Here is a 17,819-nt window from a genome sequence, read left to right on the forward strand (position 1 = left end):
GAGGAAGCTTGTGCCTTTGTTGGCTAATGTGACATGAGGTCACCGTGCTTGGGTCTGACCGTGGCCGTCAAAGTAGCCTAGGTGTGGCGGGGATTTAACCCCAGAGCCCCGAGGGACTTGGCCAGTGGCCGGGACCCCTGGGGACTTCTCCACCTCCTTTCCTCCCTCCCCTGGAGGGCAGCACCACCGGCTGCAGCCTCAGCCACGAGGCTCTGCCCTGGCAGGCGTGTGTGCTCCCCCGCAAGGATGCCGAGGTCCCCTCGGCCAGGCCCACACCACCGCCCCCTGACACGGCGAGAGAGGCGAACAGCATTTCCTGGGGATTCCAGAGGAATCTCGGAGATTCTCGGCCTCTGCCCGCTTGGTGCCGTGTGCGAAGCAGGAAGCGTGTGTCCCCTTTGGAGTCCGATCCGCCCTGCCCCTAGAGGAGCCGCCTGCCCGCCCCACCGCACCCATCCACTCCAAAGAACAGACCTCCCCGTTCCTTGTCTTTATTTTGGCTGCAGGTGATGAAGGGCGCGGCACAGGGTTTAAAACCAGCAGAAAAAGGCTTTTTGTCTGGCTGGCCTTGTTTATGCCAACGCGGAGGAGGGCCGGGCGGCAGGCCTGGCCCTCTGTGCCCCCCCCCCCACCCCCAGGCCAGGTCGCCGTGGCCCCGGGCGGCCTCTATCAGCAGGAAGGCAAGGGTGGGACGTCCCACCCCCTCTCACACCTGCCACCCAGCAAGGGCCTTCAGCAGAGAGGAGGTTCAGCCAGGGGCGCACGCAGCCGTCTGGGCTTGGTTGCCCCCGTGATACTAACGATGGGCACCACCGTTGCGGGGCCTTCCTGTGCTTTCCCGTTGAATCCTCTCGACAGCCGACTGCGGTGGCAGCCTCATTCCCAGCACCCACCTCCCCCGATACGGGTGGGGAAACTGAGGCCCCAGGAGTTCGAGTAACCTGCCCCAGGCTGCACAGATTACAAACGCTAGAGCCTAGGCCCAAAGGCAGAGCCGGTTGGCTCGGGGGGGGGGGGGGGGGCCACGCTGCCCAGCGCCTGTGTGTGCCGTCCCCCCCCACCCCCCACGCACGCGCTGGCTCCCCCAGGTGCCCCGAGGCAGCAGCCTTGCTCCGATTCGTCTTTGCATCTCCGGTGCCTCGAACGTGCCTGGCGCACACATCGTATTCACGCTGTTTTCACAGCTGCTGAGGGTAACTGAGAAGTGAGCCAGAAGGCCCCCCGCGCCGGGCAGAGGAGGGTCGACGGGAGCCTTCCAGCGGGTGTTGATTAAACACCGACTGCTGTGGGCCAGGCACGATTCTGCACATGAGTCCGTGTGCAGCCAGCAGCAAAACACGCAAAGCATCCTCCAGTTCAGCCCCTGGGAATGAGCACCCCTGCCTGGTGTCTATTCCTAGCTCGGTGCCTCGTCCAGGCCGGCAGGGAGGAGAAAGTTCAGGGCAGGCCAGAGCTGGGAGGGCCTTACTCCGGCCCCTCTCCTCATCTTCCAGAAGGAGAAACTGAGTCAGGGGCTGGATGGCCTGGCCAGGGGCACAGAGGGCGGGAACAGTCAAAGGAGGACCCGGGAGCAGGAGGCGAGAGCCGGGCACGGCACGGGCTCTCCAGACAGAGACCGGGACCCCGTCCCCGCTCTGCTGTGTGGCCCAGAGCAAGTACCGTTCCTTCTCTGGACTCCTTCCTCCGTCCGTGGACGCGGGAGTCTCGTCGTCCCCAAAGCCGGTCTGGGCCAGACGACACTCTTGCAGCTTCCCGCTCACGCGGCCGATGGCCTTCGAGTGTCGTGTCTCCGCGTGAGCAGGCGTCCGGCCCGCGCGGGCAGAGGCCCTGCGCGTCCTGGCCCGGGGACTCGCAGGCTGTTCCCTGTCTTGCAGCATGGAGATGTGTGACCAGAGACACAACATCACCATGTGCCCGCTGTGCGACAAGACCTGCAGCTACTGGAAGATGAGCTCGGCGTGCGCCACGGCCCGGGCCAGCCACCTCTTCGACAACCCCGCCACCGTGTTCTTCTCCGTCTTCATGGCCCTCTGGGGTAAGCAGAGAGCCGCCGCCCGGCTCTGTGGGGCAGGGGCACTCTGGACGGGCCCCTCCATTTCCTTCCTTCTCCTTGAGATCATCGGACGTGGGAGGGAGAGTCGGGGGAGGTCACGCCCCGTGTCGGGCTGTGTCCCAGAGGCAGGCTGGTTCTCCCGACCCAGCCGCCGGCCCCTTGTGCAAAGCTGGGGAAGGTGCTCTGCTCTTAGAAGCAGCCCTCTCGCCCGGGACCGGGATCATTGGCCCGGGAAGGCAGGTGCCTCAGAACCCGGAGTGCCAGGGGGTGCTGGGAAGGCTGACGGGGCCAGGCCCTGGGGCACGTCGCTCGCTAGATCCTCCAAGCCTCCCTGCAGGGTCCGCGTGCCCACCTAACAGGGAAGGACGCCAGGGCCTGGAGACGGTGGGTGCGGCTCTCCCAAGATCACTGAGCTCCCGAGCGTCCAAGGCGTGGATCTGTCCTGTTTCCAGAGCCTGTGCCCGCTGGACTCCGGTGCCATCCGAGTCCAGGGCACTCAGCTCCTCCTCTGGGATGCTTCGTGGCGGTTGGGCGCATTCGGGCAGGTGGTTTTGGATCAGCAGACTGGCCCGTTCGCTTCTCTGTGGCCCTGTGTTACAGCTTTGCCAGCGGAGGATCGGGATTGGAGATTGGGATTCGGGCCCTGGGCGGCAGCGTGCTGACCTGTCCCCCGGGTGCCGGGGCCCCGGTCCTCGCCTCCGGGGGCTCCCATCTAGTAGGGGATGGAGCTGGGCACAGGAGCTACGGGTCCAGAGGCCTGGAGGAGGAAGTCAGGACAGACTTCCTGGAAGAGGTGTGAGCCCCTCGAGCTGGGTTCTCGAGACGTTGAGGGCAGAGATGCTGAGCACCTGTGGTGCGGGGACTCGGCGTAGAGACAGGGGGGCCTGGGGACAGCCCGGCCGGTGCCTCCCGGAGCCTCACGTTGCTGCTGAAGGGCCCCCTCCGGGGCTCCGCACACTCGGTATCGTCCCCGTGCACGGTGGGCAGGCGAGGGGCAGGGATGGGCTGAGAAGCTGCTTATTTGGCACGTGGGGACAGAGGCTGCCGCCGGCCAGCCAGGCGTGCGGTTTTTACCCGTCAGTGTGACCTAGATCCGCGAGGATCGGTCAGCGGAGAATCCGGTGCAGGCCGTTCATTGGTAAGCGGAATGGGTGGTCGGAGACGCACCGGAGCCCTCCATTCGGGAGGATTCTTCGGAATCTCGGAATCCTCGAAGGCGGGACCTGTGCTTCCCCACTCGGCAGCTGCCCCGGGGGTGCCGGAAGCCCGGGGAGGTCTGTCGCGGCAGGAGAGAAGGGACGACAGGCGGAGCCAGCCTCCGCGGCAGAGCAGAGCCGATGCCCAGGCTGCACGTTGCCGAAATCCTCACCGGGCCTGAACCCGCCCCTGCACGGCCCGGCAGCCTCCTCCCCTGCCCACGAGAGTCTGTTCAAACCCAAGGTGGGGTTTGAGAGAATCCTCGGCGAGGTCCGGGAGCGCCGGGTGTCCGGGGGCGGGGAGGCGAGGGGGGCGGGCTGAGAGGCGTCTCGGGGGAGGCCCGGGAGCAGAAGGCTGGGCATCGGGCCCGGTTCCTCTGGTACATTTCTGCGTTTGCTGGAAACGGGGTCGGGGCGACTGGAGTGGCCGCCAGCTGTGGGATGGGTCCCGGTGAGGATGTGAGCTGGACCGTCTCCCCTTAGATGCTGTGTAGACCCCCCACCCGCCCTCGAATCTAGAGAGCCGCTTGGTGGCCTTAGCAGGAGCCCCTGTCCAGGGGCCTCCCTCCCCGAGGCCTCGTGCCTCATGCCCCGGGCCCGACGCTGCAGCCCACACCTCTGCCCGCTTGGTCAGGGGGTGGTTCCCAGCAAGCACCCTCCACGTGGGCCCCTGGCTCTACTCACCCGTTCGGGGTGCCCAGGCCGGCACCCCCCGGTGGTCCGTAGGGTGACCCGTGAGCAGTGCCGAGCGCCCGAGCTGCTCGGAGGTGGCTCAGTGCCCCTCTGACTGTTGGCCCATGCTGCCCAGCGGGCATTTAAACCCCCCTTGGGACTCGGACTCCAGCCCCACCTCTTCCCCACCTCGCCCCGGAAGCCACGTGGCAAGGGTCAGAGGCACTGGCTGTGGAGCCTCGGCCGATGCTGAACACGTAACTGAGCCAGTGGGGGTCCTGCCGCTGGCCTCGCACCCGCTGGGGGTGCTTACCACGCGGGGCAGTGTGAGAAGTAGAGAAGATGTGTTGTGACGGTGCCTGGCCGAGGGGGGCTGCCCGTGTTCGGGGAAGCCTGGGAGGCAAAACTGATGTGTCCGCTGCCCTTGGAAGGTTACAATCGAGGAGTCAAGTGGGAGCAGCATGTGCAAAGGCCCTGTGGCGGGCGTGCGGGGCCGGGTGAAGGAGTCTGCCGGGGGCAGGGAGCAAGCCGGAAGGGTGCAGGAGGATCCCAGAAGCCCAGCCGGGGCCCGTGTTCTCACGGGGACGGATCAGAAGCCAGTGCCGTCGGCCTGCTGTGCCAAAGGTGTGCCTGTGTCCCATTCTGGAGTCCGAGCAGCAGATATCGGGACGGCTTGGAAAAAAGTGAAGGGAGGACCAACCCAGCTGCAGTGGGGCAGCGTGTGGTCACGCTCGTCACCACAGCGAGCTCCACGGCAGGTGCTTGGGCCCATGGTGAGAAGCCGGGTTATCCTGAGGGAGGCACAGCACGGCCGAGCAGGGAGGGAGCCTGCAGGAAGGGTCAGCAGCCGTCAGGAGACTGTGTCGCCTCCCTCCCCAGTCCCGGGCTGCCGGTGCTGTCCCCCCCAACCCACTTCCCTCGAGGGGCGCTCTAAGAGGAGCCCAGCCCCCAGACTCCAGGTGACTCTGCAGAGAAAGGACTCGGGCCTTTGTCTCCTCTCTCACGCGGGCCGTTCCCGGCGGTTGAGGAGAAGCCGGCAGGCGTGGCTGGGCCGGTTTCTTGTGACGCACGAGCCGTACGGTTAGAGCGTCCCCCCCTCTACTCGTGACAAGGCCTGTGAGGGCGTCGGCCTCCTGGGTTCTGCCTGTCCCGGGCGTGGCCTCTGGATGGGGAGCAAGCAGGCCCCCCGGGTTCCCGGAGCACGGGCATCCTCTGAGGCCAGCCCGCGAACACACCTGCTTCTGCGAGCCTTTCGGAACAGATCGTGGGACAGATCGTAATTTATAGGTGGCGGCGTTTCTCCTCGGCAAAGCAGCACTTTGTGTCCGTTTTCTCCCTGCCCAGTGAGAGACCGGTCCCAGGCAGGGGGCGGGAGCAGAGGTCCCGGGCGCTCGCTGCAGAAATGAACCGTCTTGAGCCGTAACGCCCGTGTTTCTGGCCGAAAGGCGTCGGTACCAGGTGTTCAGAGACGGGCTCCTGCCCAAAGCTCCCCGAGGGCTCCGTTGGCTTCCTGCCATCACAGGCGTCGTCTTATGCGTACCAGCGCCTCCACGGCCGCCCGCGGGAGCACGTGCCAACGTGCCAACGTGCGTGGGGCGCTGCACTTCTCTCCCGGGCAGTCACCCCAGAGCGGACACAGGCCGCGCCCGAGTCCGGGAAGGGTGGGCCAGCCAGCGCCCGGCGGTCAGACTCGTCCCTCGCTCGCTGGGCACCTGCGGCCCGTGCACACTCGGGCGACAGAGCGTATCCGGGACTGTCCATCCACCCTGGCTCCCGGGAGCCCCCGCCCAGGCCCAGCCCGGCCCTGCTCCCCGAGCGGCAGCGGCCCTGGGCTCGTCTGTCCCGCATGCCTGAGCCGAGGGTCTCGGCCTGAAACGGCCTCCCCGTGGTTCTCACGCTGGGCTCCCTCCAGACCTCAGCGCTGGGCCGCTCCCCCCCCCACCCCCCACCACCCCCCGCCTCTCTCGTCTGGTCCCAGGAAGCCCCAGGCGGAGCCTGGGACACCTGCTGGCTGGGCGCACGGCCTCCCGGGCCTGCTGCGAGCTGGGAAGGTGCCCCTGGCAGGTGCATCTGGCAGTGCCCCCCCCCCACCCCGGCCCGGTGGAGCAGAGCTTGCACAGGCTTGACGCTTGGGTCCCATCCCACACTCAGCCGGGTCGGCCCTGCACCGGGCTGGTCGCATACAGTCGAGCGGTTAACGGCGCCACTTCCCGGGCCAGACCCGGGTTCGGGTCTCTCCGCTCAGTCACCCACCAGCTGTGTGACCTCAGGCAAGTTGCTTCTGCTCTCTGAGCCCCAGGCTCCCCATCCGTAAAATGGAGATCATGATGCAAGCCACCCTGGGGGTCGCTGGGAACGTTGGGTGCGTCGTTCCTGGTGGCACCGTCGGGCCCGTGCCTGCTGCTGGCTGTCGTGTTGTGTCAGCTGTTACGTTGGCTCAGGGAACACTTGGTTTTTGAAACTGTGCACACAGCCCGGACCCTGGCAGGCTGGAGCTCCAGTGTGATCCCTCACCCCGTGCTTGGGGGCCTCTGTCAAACACGTCACTTTACCCCGTTCGGGGGAGACCTGCTCTCCACCAGGCACCGTGCAAGCAGCTTAGCTGCTGTGCTCAGTAATGCCCCCAGTGGCCGTAGCAGGTAGGCGGCTTGATGACCCCATTTGACAGATGAGCACATTGAGGCCGCTGTCCCAGGCTTTCTGGCGAACCAGAAAGAAGAGGCAGGTGCAGAACCTGAGCCCTCGCCTCCTGGTTCTCCAGCCCCCTCCTGGGCCCCTGCCCCCTCCTCCCTCTGCCTGCACTGTGAACCCTCTCCCACCGACACGCGTGCTCCACACGGGCCTTCCTCATTCCCGATGGCGTTGCCCCAGATTTGCTCTCACCTGGACAGCTTCCCCATCTGCCCCCAAATATGCCTCCCTCCCCTCAGGACCTGCCCCGAGGGCTGACTGTGTGCCAGACCCCGGGAGAGGGCCCTGCTGTGGGTGACCTCAGTGCCGTCCCAACAGCCCTGGAGCAGGGCGGGGGAAGGGGTCGGTGGTTACTCTCTGATGGGGACGCCGCAGCGCAGAGAGGGTGTGACTGGCCCCATCAGCCGGCCGGCCCTGCGGGCATCTCGTCAAATTCTGCCACCTGCTCGGGGAGGCCAGCCTGCTCCACTCACGCTTCTTTGAGCACCTACTAGGTGCGGGGCAGTGCCACTTTGTAGCCCCAGAGGTGTCGGCCGGCCCTTGATAGACAAACGTACGCGTCCACCCCGCGCCCCCCAAGATGTACGGAAAGGGGCAAATCTGTGTTCCTGCTGGCTGCCCCCTCCCCCCGCCCACACCTTCCCAGCTTCATTTCCACCACAGAGAAACGACAACGTGCCCGCCCGTCTGTCAAGTGCAACTTCAGCATACGCACTCCCATTTGGGGGAAGAAATAACAAAAAGGCCACACCACTCCCATGGAGCACTTACTTTAGGAGAAAAGGAGCTTATTGTGAATTGAGACAGAAGCCACAGGAAAGAGCCGGGGCGGGGCGGGGGGGGGGGGTTGGGGAGGGCTGGGGCACGGGAGGTGCGGTCCAGCCCCCGCTGGCACAGGGAGGCAGAAGGAGACGCCCCCTCGGCCCTGCCTCTGCACAGTCGCCGTCACGCGTAATTGGCCGAGACCGCGGGGTTCGTTTTCTTTAAATCCCTTGTTCAGCCGTTCGTTCGTTTCCCTCTAGGGGATCGTTTTCCCACCGGTGCGTCTTCTTTGTTGTGTCCTTTCTTCTGTCCTTCTGCTGACGTTTCTGCTGGCACAATGGCAGAGCCACCAGACCGGCCACCGCCCGTAGCGGGAGCCGGGCCGTGTCCCCTCCCGCTGCTCTAACTTCACGTCCACTCCGCGGTGGGGTCCGCGTGCCCCTGCGCTGACCCGCCGGGCCCAGAGGCGTCAGCTCCCTGCCGCCTGGGATTTGTGACATTTCAAAGCCTCCGATAAGGTGTCCCACAAAGCAGCTCGGAGCCCCGCTTAGCTACTTGCTGGGATCAATTTTCTGGAATTACGGCATAATGATGGGGTTTTAACTGCTCGTCAGTTCCGTGCAGAACAAAGCAGGTTGTTTGATTTGAGCCCCGGCTGCAAGAAGGCTCAGAAAGGTGGCCCTGACCTTAATGAAATGGGGGAGATGTGATTGACGTCCCTCCGGGGGCTGGGCTGGGCCCGGTCAAGCCCCCCAAGCCAGCAGGGAGGGGGTGTCGGGAGAGCTGTACGGCCAGTGGCCGCTCGCGACTTAACCCTTGTTCGGGGCGAGCAAATACGGTGCCTGGTGACTCAGTGAGGAAACAAAGGGCTGGGGGCCTTCGCGCCCGAGCCCCGTCCCCCGCTGAGCGGTCACGGGCGTTTTCAAGGTCCATCTGCCGGACCCGCAGCTCTCAGGGGGGCACGCCTCTGGTCCCCACGCGGAGGAGCTCTTGTGGGTGGCATTTCAAGGAGGACGCGCCCCTGGGCTGACGCGGAGCCCTGCCTGCCCCCAGGGCCCCGGGGACTGACACCCCAGGGATGGGCTGGGGAGCAGGTGGCAAAGGTTTGGGAGGACAGACGGACGGGTCGGTGCTTCCAGACCCTCGCCTGCCTGCGTACGGGAGGCCTGCTGGGCTTGTTCAGAATGCAGATTCCGTGGTGCCCTGGAATCTGAGTTTTAACAAGCTCCCCTTCTGCCTCCCCACCCTACCCCCGCCCCCCCGCCCTTGGCAACCACCCATCCGCCTTCTGTCTCTACGGGTTTACCAGTAAATACTCCGCGTGTTTTCTGTAAGTAAAATCATACCATACGTGGCCATTTATCCTACCCAGACCCAGTGGCGATCCTTCCACGAGAGCCGGATCCTAGGAACGATCCTCAGAGGGGTCGTGAGGCCCCCAGAGTAGGCTCTGTGATCGAGCCCCCGGTGTAGACGGGGGGAGGGGGTGCCGCAGGGGGCAGGGGCGGGGCGGTCAGGTGCCCAGGCTCACACCTGGATTTGATCCAGGGTGGCTCCCGGGTCCCGTGCTCACCTGCTGCCTCCGGGCTCCCCTACAAGCATGTGTTTGTCGACCATTGTGTCACAAAGACAAATGTTTGAAGAAAGAATTACAGCTCGAGCGCCTGCTTCCGTCCTGGCCTGACTCCCTCTTCGGCGTCTGTCTTCGTGCTCTGCTGTCCTCCGGGCTCTGGATTTCGGGGACCTGGGCTTGTCTCTTGGGCCCGCTGGCCGTGGTGGTGAGGCCACGTGGCCATCCTTTTGTGCCCTGACCACGTTCAGCACACGGCTTGCCCTCAGATGGCGGGGGGAGGCCGCCACCCCGACCCGGCCCATCTTGGCATCTGTTCTGGGTCCGGTTTCCTGCCCCTTATGAACCAGTCACCGGATGGCTCAGAGCCTCAGTTGGGGCGCCCGTAAAAAGGGGTGTGTTATCCCCGCGTGGAGGCCTTGAGGCTGGGGTGGGAAGAGACGGGGCGTGCAGACACTGGCGGGGCTCACATCATGTCTGTGCGACGTGACCCCCTTGTCACACTGGCACAAACCTCGCGGGAAGCGAGGGAACCTCGCGGGAAGCGAGGGAACCTCGCGAGTCCCACTGCTGTCCGCGTGGTCGGGGTGGGGGCGGGGCTCAGAGCACAGCTGGGAGGGACAGAAGGACGGGCACTCGCCTGTGAGCCCAGTCACTCACAGTGTCCCTTGAGCTGAGACCCCGGGACTGCCCCCGGGCGCAGTGTGAGCCTTCACATTCCCTGCTGCCGGCCAGGCCTGAAGTCCGCAATGACTCTACCCCTTGGCTCCAAAGCCGGAGCGACAGCCTCAGTGCCAGGGTCCAGCAGCGGGGCCTGGTGGGGTCCGTGGCCAAGTGGAGAAGGTGCCCCCAACCTTTGATGAACGACGGTCTCCCCACAGCTCCAGCCTCCTGGTGCCAATGCTTCCGAGGTTTAAAGAAGCAGGAAATTTATTATTTTATATAAAATGTTTTTATTTCTTACACATAACCGAAGCCACATGAGGCTGGTCTGTATACCAAACCCACTCCTGGCCACCGGGTTCCAGTCTTGGTCCTTGACCCAGATACCTCTGGGAGAGGGTCCTAGTGTCTGTCCTAAGGTGTCACAGCACCTGGGCGGCTCAGTCGGTCGAGCGGCCGACTCTCGATCTCAGCTCAGGTCATGATCTCACAGCTGACATCATGGATCCTGCTTGGAATTCTCTCTCCCCGTCTCTCTCTGCCCTTCCCACTCGCTCGCTCTCTCCAAATAAATAAGGAAACATTAAAAAAAAAAAAATGATCGGGGGCGCCTGGGTGGCTCTGTCGGTGAAGCGTCCGAATTCGGCTCAGGTCAGGATCTCATGGCTCGTGGGTTCAAGCCCCACATGGGGCTCTGTGCTGGAGCCTGGAGCCTGCTTCAAATTCTGTGTCTCCCCCTCTCTCTGCCCCTCCCCTGCTCTCACTCTCTCTTCTCAAAAATAAACATTTTTAGAAAATTAAAAAAAAAAAGATTTCAGGCACAAATTCTAAGCAAGAGTGCCCGGGATCAAATACCAGGTGACCTTGGGCAAAGTCGTTAAACTCTCTGTGCCTTTGTTTCCTCATCCATAAAACGACAGTACAAGTTTGGCCAATTACCAGACTTCTTTTCGCTGTGATTATTACTCCCTTTAAAGACGAGCAAATGTCCGTACAGAGGGCCGGTCAGGTAGAGCGGATTAAGTGTAGATGCTGGGGCCAAACAAGATCGGGTTCAAATCCCAGCCCTGCTGTTGTCCCGCAGTTGACCTTGGGCATGGCATTCAACCTCCTGCGTCTCTGTGGTCGTTGGTAAATCCGCGGATAGAAATCCTTCCTACTGCGTGGCGTGGGTTGCGAGGGTCGGGCTAACCCGCCGGTGACTTCCGAGCACAGGGCGCAGTAGAAGGGAGTCCTCCTGAGCCCGTGGTGGTGTTACCACACGGGCGGGTGGGGCCCCAGAAGTGGAGATGGGGAGGGCCAGCCCGGGGACGGGGCGGGTGAACAGGCCCACCCTCGGGGGGCACCGTCAGCCCTTCTGCACGTTCCCACGCTCGCTCGGCCTGAGCACTGAGAGGAGGGGTTGCCACGGGCCGGCGGGAAGGACAGAAGAGTGAGGTGCCTTCCAGAACGGGCGTCGGGTGGAGAAACCCCCTCGTGTCTTCCTTCCTGGGAGATAGTGCGGCCTCAGCCTGGCCCGCCCGGCCCAGCTTTCTCCCAGCGGCCACGGCCACGGCCACGCTGCTCAGCATGTGGTTGCTGGATGCACCTCGGTAGCCCGCGGGGCCGTCTCTGCAGCTCCCTCGCTTTCCCGTGCCCCGTATCGCCAACGGGAAGGCCCTGGAGATCAGAAGGCGGGCCGAGGGAGGGATGGGTACTTCTGCCCACGTCCCCTGCTTCCCCGGGGCATCTCCGGCAGAGGCTTTGCCGGCTCCGTGGCTCTGACACCCGCGGGAAGGCCCCCCCCCCCCCACACTGTGACGCTGGCCGCTCGGGGGTGGCCCAGCGGGGCTCTGACAACACAGCCTCTCGTCCCCCCTCCCTGACCTGCCCGGCCAGCGGCCTCCTGTTGCTGAGCTCTGGCCGCTCACCTCCGCCCTTGTCTCCTGGGCTCTCCCGCTGGCTGGGCGGCCGGCTCCCACGATGAAATCACCCCCATTTGAAAGACCTGGAGAGGTTCCTCGTTCCTGGCTGGGCCCGGCTGGTTTAGCAGCTCATACCGAAAGCACACCCACTGTGCACAGACATGTGCAAACTCAGAGGCCCTGTCCTGACGCCTCCTTAATGCAGAGGGGGGTACTTCTGGACGGAGGGGGGCGCTTGTGGACAGAGGGGGGTGCTTCTAGATGAATGAAAGCCCTCTGAACCTGAAGCTGATTCAGACTCAGACCCCCTCCTTGCCTGTCCCGAGGCCGCCTCCCTTCCTGGTGACGGAGCTCACTGCTGGGCTCGCCCAGAGGTTCACAGCGGCACGGCTCACTTTACTTCCATCTTGACCCCGCCGCTTACCAGACAAGCCATTTAAGTTCCTCTGGGCCTCAGTTTCCTCCTCTGGAAACCCAGAGAAGGAACAGCACTTCCTTCCTCTGATGACTGTGGGAGGGTTTGGGGTTTTCTTGTTTCTTGGGGGTTTTTTTAAAGTTCATTTATGTATTTTGAGAGAGGGGAGAGAGCGTGTCCAAGTCGGGGAGGCACAGAGAGAGAGAGAGAGAGAGAGAGAATCCCAAGCAGGCTCTGCACCATTAGTAAGGAGCCCAATGTGGGGCTCGAACTCATCAGCCATGAGATCATGACCTGAGCCAAAGTCGGACATTTGAGCCACCCAGGCACCCCCGGGAGGTTTAAATAAGGTCACTACTTCCTGTGACAGGTCTCAAGACCGTGCCGGGCACCCGCGAGCTCAGAGCTCGGATTGACGTGATGACCGCCCTTATCAGCCCTCCAGCCCTCAGCCTCCGCTGACTGTCGTTCGGGGAGGAGGGTCGTTGATAACAGATGATTCTCCGCTGTTGTGCGCTAAGAGCCATTCGTTCATTCACCGAGCGCCGCTCCGCGGAAGGGCCCCCGTCCCGGGATAGGGATCATATGGAAGGTGGTGTGGACACCGTGAGCAAGAGAGGTCCCAAGAGGAGTTGGGTTTTGTCTGACACTGAGGGGGATGATCAGGGGCTTCCTGGAGGAGGCAGCGTTTGAACTGTGTCTAGTCTGTTGGGATTACAGCTAGGAGTGCAGCTCAGCAGTCAGACTGTCTACGCGGCCTTGAAGCTGGAGTGGGTGACCTTGGCCCACGCTGTGCCCTTTGTGACCTCAAGACACCCACCTGTGACCCGGGGTCCTCAGGATTGACAGAGCAGGATGTTAGGAGCACAGGCTCTGGGACCAGCCTGCCTGGCCCCTCCCTGGCTGGCTGAGTAACCTTGGCCGGGACTTGATTTCCTGTGCCTCGGGTTTTCCATCTGTAAAATGGGAGAGTGAGCGTCCCTGTCCTGTGGGGTCTGAGGGAAGGCAGAACAGGTGAACTCGCGTGAAGGTCTCGGTCCAGAATGTCGTCGCCCTCGCTGGCCGGATGGTGCAGAGGACGAGAGTGCCCTTGTGTCGTCGATGACTCTGCCTTCCCTCCCTGCCTGCAGCCGCCACCTTCATGGAGCACTGGAAGCGGAAACAGATGCGGCTCAATTACCGCTGGGACCTCACTGGCTTCGAGGAAGAGGAGGTGAGCGGGTTTGTCCCTGCGATCCCCACGCCGCACCCCTGCCCCCAGCCGGTCGCCTCCTGGGGACTCACAGGGGAGCCTGAGATCGCGGGGTCTGCTCGAGTCTGCGATCTCGAAGCTCCCGTGGACGTGCTCAGGCTCCCCGCACTGACCCCGTCGCGTCTGGGGCGGCCTGGAGGGTCTGGGAGGGCCGGCCATCCTCTTTGCCTGCAGTCGGGCCTGGCTGGGGAGACCCCTGCCCCAAAGCCCCTGGCCACTGCCCCACCCCGGATCAGTAGCTCCGGCCAGAATTCCCTGGGGGCGGTGGGAGGGACTAAAGAGGAAAGAGGCCCCCACACGCGGCTGCATCACAGGACGGAGCTTCATCGTGTGGCCCCACGACCACGACTTCCTTTTATAGAACACGTTCTTGGTTTTTAGTTTTTATGGGTTTTGTTAATGTTTTTATTTTATTTTATTTTATTTTGAGAGAGACAGAGTGCAAGCAGGGGAGGGGCAGGGAGAGGGGGAGACACAGAATCCGAAGCAGGCTCCAGGCTCTGAGCCGTCAGCACAGAGCCCGATGCGGGGCTCGAACCCGTGAACCACGAGATCATGACCTGAGCGGAAGTCGGACGCTTAACCGACTGAGCCCCGCGGGCGCCCCTATGTTATTTTATCTTTAAAGTAAACTCTGCCCGCAGCATGGGGCTCGAACTCACGACCCCAAGTTCAAGAGTCACATGCGCTTCTGACTGAGGCAACCAGGCGGCCCTACGTGCTTTTTTTTTTTTTTTAAAGAAGCCTGTCCTGCACTTTCACTGTGACCGGGAAATCCCTTCCACTGATTTTGTTAACATCCCTCTTGTGTTTTTCCACACACCGCGCTCCCTCCTGGGACTGAAGGGCCCGCCGCTGGTCAGCCAGGGAGGCCGGTGCCAACTCTGTGCTGACTGTGCCGTCGGTAGACAAGGGGGAGAGAGAGCCACAGTGGCTTAGAGAGACAAGATCGCCCTCTCGGGCCGGGCTACTGGGTCCCGTCCCGATGCGGCACCGCCCTCGCCGTGTGACCTGGGGCGAGTCTCTGTGCCTCAGTGTCCTCGCCTCTCAAATACAGATTGAGGAATAGTCCTCACTCGGTGGGGTTTGAGGGGATCTTGAAGGCTCAGCAGATCTGGAGCAGGGCCCAGCCACGGGAAAGGCCCCAGAACCGGGCCCCCAGCTAGCCACCACCGGCGGGCAGTTCTTTAGGGGTGCTGCCCCACATGGAACCCAGCACGCTGCCCCCACGGCCCGGCCATCCACCTGGACGTCCGCCGGGCAAGCTGCCTTCCTTGTAACTTTCTATAGAAATACTCGAGTAGCACAGAAAGCAGTCTTCTTCTTCTTTAAGAAGATTTAGAATGACGTGCCTGTGGTTGAAGGAGAGTGGGGTCCGGGGTGAGGGGCAGCCCCCTTTGTTCTACCCCTCGGGGACGTTGGACACGGGTCCCCAGCCCGAATGAGTTCCCCGGAGTGAGCCTCCCGCCCCCCCACAGCCGGCCGGGAGCTGGTCACTGGTGGGAAGGCAGTTCCTCTGTGGGGGTCTGAGCCCCAGGCCGGCAGCCGGCACAGTTGGCTGGCCCGCATGCCCTTACCCCCGGTCTCCGACATCCGGCCCTCGGGGGCCCCCAAAACCCCACGAGCTGCAGGAGACACCCGGGCGGCTACGGCCGGTCCCACCCCCACGCCCGCCTCGCCCACTGTGCGTACCTGCCTCCTTCCTAGTTCTTGAGAAAACGATCTCGAGAGGACGCAGCCTATCTTAAAAAAACAGCACAAAGTAACGTGATCTTTTTGTCTTTGTTTTTACGTCCTGGTGCCCCGAAGGAGGCCGTCAAGGTTTGGATTTTTTGTCACTCCACTGTCTGCCCGTGGCCTGTCTTCCTGGGAGAGGGACCTTCTCGCACACTGACGCGTCTGTGCTGCCCAGCTCCCGGCTTCCACCGTGGGCAGGGGTCTCTGCTTCCTCCCCCTCCTCCGGGCCTCTCTTAACCCTCGTTCTTCCTTCCAGCACCCCCTTCGCTGACCTGCTCTGGGCTCGCCTGAGGCCCGGCGCCTCTCGTCTGCCCGCACTCGCTGATGCTCACTGCCGTCTCTTCCGACCCCCACGGCTCCTGCCAGAACCATCTCGGGGGCCAGTTCGTGGCTGGGTGCTCGCAACGGGAACGTGGGGGGCGGGGGGGGCCTGGGCGGGCCGCAGCCTCGCACACACGACCTGCCTCCTGGACGCAGACGCCAGGGGGCCGGGGTTCCCAGCGAGGGGGAGAGTCCTGGGTGGGCACAGGGCAGCAGCCAGCTACGAACTGCCCCCACGGGGCGCCCGAGGCCAAGGGCTGAGTTTGTCTTGTGGGCTCGTGCCGAGGCTCTCAAACTGACAGGTAACGAGGCCCCGCGTGGATTTGGTTTTCTTCCACAGGACCATCCCAGAGCCGAATATGAAGCCAGAGTTTTGGAGAAGTCACTTAGGAAAGAATCCAAAAGCAAAGAGGTACGGCGGCCACTGCCCAGGTGGCTTTCCTAGTAATAAAACACTGTGTGCCCGTCGGCGGTGGAGACCAGGGCCCGGACCCCAGACAGGGGCCAGATAGTAAATATCTTAGGCTCTGCAGACCTCGGTCACAACCACTCAGTTCTTCTGTTCGTAGGTGAACAGCAGCCATAGACAAGAGGTAGACAAGTGAGCCAGTGAAACCTCATCTGTAAAAACAAGCAAGGGGCCAGGTTTGGCCTACAGGCTGAAGTTTTCCGAACTCTGCTGGGGGTCCCCCTCCTTGATCTATCGTAGGGGCATCTCAGACCTCAGCCGACACGTCCACACCCGGAGCCAGGGAGCCGTGGAGCTTTTTCACAGGACGCTTGACATCCAGTGTGTCCAGCCCTTGTGTTCCGTGTTGAATGATGCGATAGAAGGGGTTGCCCAGCCAGCACCCTTGAGCACACGGCCAATTCCCTGTTTCCCCCCCCAGACGTGGGGGCGAGAGAGAAGTGCTCCACGCTGGTCTCAAGATCACGACCTGTTCATAATCAGGCGCTTTGCTTCTCCCCGAACCTCTCATTCAAATGGGTTGTCTCATGTTTGCAGACTGATTTCTGGCCCACCTCTAGAGGCGTGTGGCTGTTTTCCTAGGAAGGTGTTTTACGTGCCCTGGAACAAGCCCGGAGGGCAGGGCGCTGGCCCCCATCAGCCTCCGCCTGCGGCTGGGGAAGTTTGTGTCTGTCTTGAAGGGTGGGAGGCAGACGCTCCCTGAGCCCCGCGGTCCACACTCACACCCCCCAGCCTCTGGGGCTGCTGAGGCGAACCCCTGGGTTTATCTTCCTACTGAGGCACGCGGACGGGGTTTGCTCGCTCCGAGCGGCCAGAGGTGGCAGTTGGCATGGTCCCCTCTGGGGGATAAAGTGAGCGCACCAGAACCCTGGTCTCGGGCCACAGCTCCCGGAACGTGGCAGAAATCCGGCTTAGTCCTGCTGCACCCAGGAAGGGGGTGCGCGCTCTTGGGGTTTGAGTGGGGCTCCAGTTTGCAAATAGCCACACGGGCGTGAGTCGTCACCCCAAATGAGGTCATTGTTTCCGTTAAATCAGAACGAGTGCACAGCCCCGAGACAGTCCACCCCGTGGCTTCACGGTGGCACCTCTTAGCAATAGGCTCTGTGGCACCCGTGACATCCATTGAGGTCGCGGGACTCAACCAAGCCCCAACAGCGGATCTGGGCAGCCGTGCCAGGGGCGCCTCCCGGACCCTGTCACTCCGCCTCTGGGCTGTGATCGTGAGAACAGCAAAGGTACCTGGTTCCTTCACGCAGGGCTCTGATGGCGACCCCAGGGCCCGTATGCTCCTGGCGGGCACGCCCCGGATTTTCTCCTCGGTTTCCTTGGGCCCCTAGCGGCTACTTTATGGTTGTAATTGTTCCCCAGCTCTGGCACCAGATTCAGTTACCAGAGAAAAAGAGACCCACCCCTTACTTGGCCTATGAACTTGCACTTCTGGGCGTGGCTTCCCTCGCCGGCGTAAACCGCTCAGAGTAACCTGTCTTTGCATGCCGCGCGCGCCGTGGAGATGACAGTGGCCACGTCCCCAGCGGGCGCTTCAGAGCCTTGCCAGCCTTTCCCCGCTGAGGCCATCGCGAAAGCCCGGTCTCCTGTTCCCAGACCTTTGCCGCCAACTCTTACTGGTTGCAAACGCTCAGAACCCGAATCGGCCTGGCCCCCGCGGCCTCCGAGCCTCGTCACGCTTCACCCCACGGTGCTCTCTTGTTCCCTCCACCCGCCCCCAGAAGCGCCGGCATATTCCAGAGGAGTCAACAAACAAATGGAAGCAGAGGGTTAAGACAGCCATGGCGGGGGTGAAATTGGTACTTTTGTGTTTCGGGGGCAACGCGAGTCTTGACTTGTTTGCCGACGACCAAAGTCCGTTGTGTGTCTCCTCCACGAAGTCTGTTGTGTTCTTTTCTTTAACACTCACGTTCACGCCTCTTTGCCTTCCTTCCACACCCGTCGAGCCGTGCCCATGTGTGTTGAGATGTCACTGCATGGCTCCAGTGGGTCTGCGGGGGGGGGGGGGGGGGGGGGAGGGGGGGGAGGGGGCTCCGGCCTTGCCTGGAGCTCGCGAGTCCTGCTTGTCACAGCTGCCTGCCAGCGGTCGTCGCATTTCCATTAACACG

General features: G+C 63.0%; 1 protein-coding gene across 12 annotated transcripts in view; it reads left to right on the forward strand.

Annotated features, from left to right (window-relative positions):
• ANO1 (anoctamin 1) overlaps nucleotides 1-17,819 on the forward strand; it is an 81,966-nt gene that overhangs the window by 39,133 nt on the left and 25,014 nt on the right. For 4 of the 12 annotated variants that reach the window (XR_006208497.1, XM_042958992.1, XM_042958984.1 and 1 more), the window contains 5 exons: nucleotides 1,875-2,035; nucleotides 13,057-13,139; nucleotides 14,988-14,999; nucleotides 15,577-15,648; nucleotides 17,433-17,510. Coding sequence is in view for 11 of the 12 variants with exons in the window: in XM_042958992.1 (XP_042814926.1) it covers nucleotides 1,875-2,035; nucleotides 13,057-13,139; nucleotides 14,988-14,999; nucleotides 15,577-15,648; nucleotides 17,433-17,510 (406 nt within the window). In the remaining variant the exon portion in view is untranslated. The remainder of the gene's footprint in view (nucleotides 1-1,874; nucleotides 2,036-13,056; nucleotides 13,140-14,987; nucleotides 15,000-15,576; nucleotides 15,649-17,432; nucleotides 17,511-17,819) is intronic. The other 8 variants (XM_042958986.1, XM_042958988.1, XM_042958983.1 and 5 more) reach the window with 5 other exon arrangements.

This window comes from Panthera tigris, chromosome D1, assembly GCF_018350195.1.
Source record: "Panthera tigris isolate Pti1 chromosome D1, P.tigris_Pti1_mat1.1, whole genome shotgun sequence".
NCBI classification, from domain to species: Eukaryota; Metazoa; Chordata; class Mammalia; order Carnivora; family Felidae; genus Panthera; species Panthera tigris.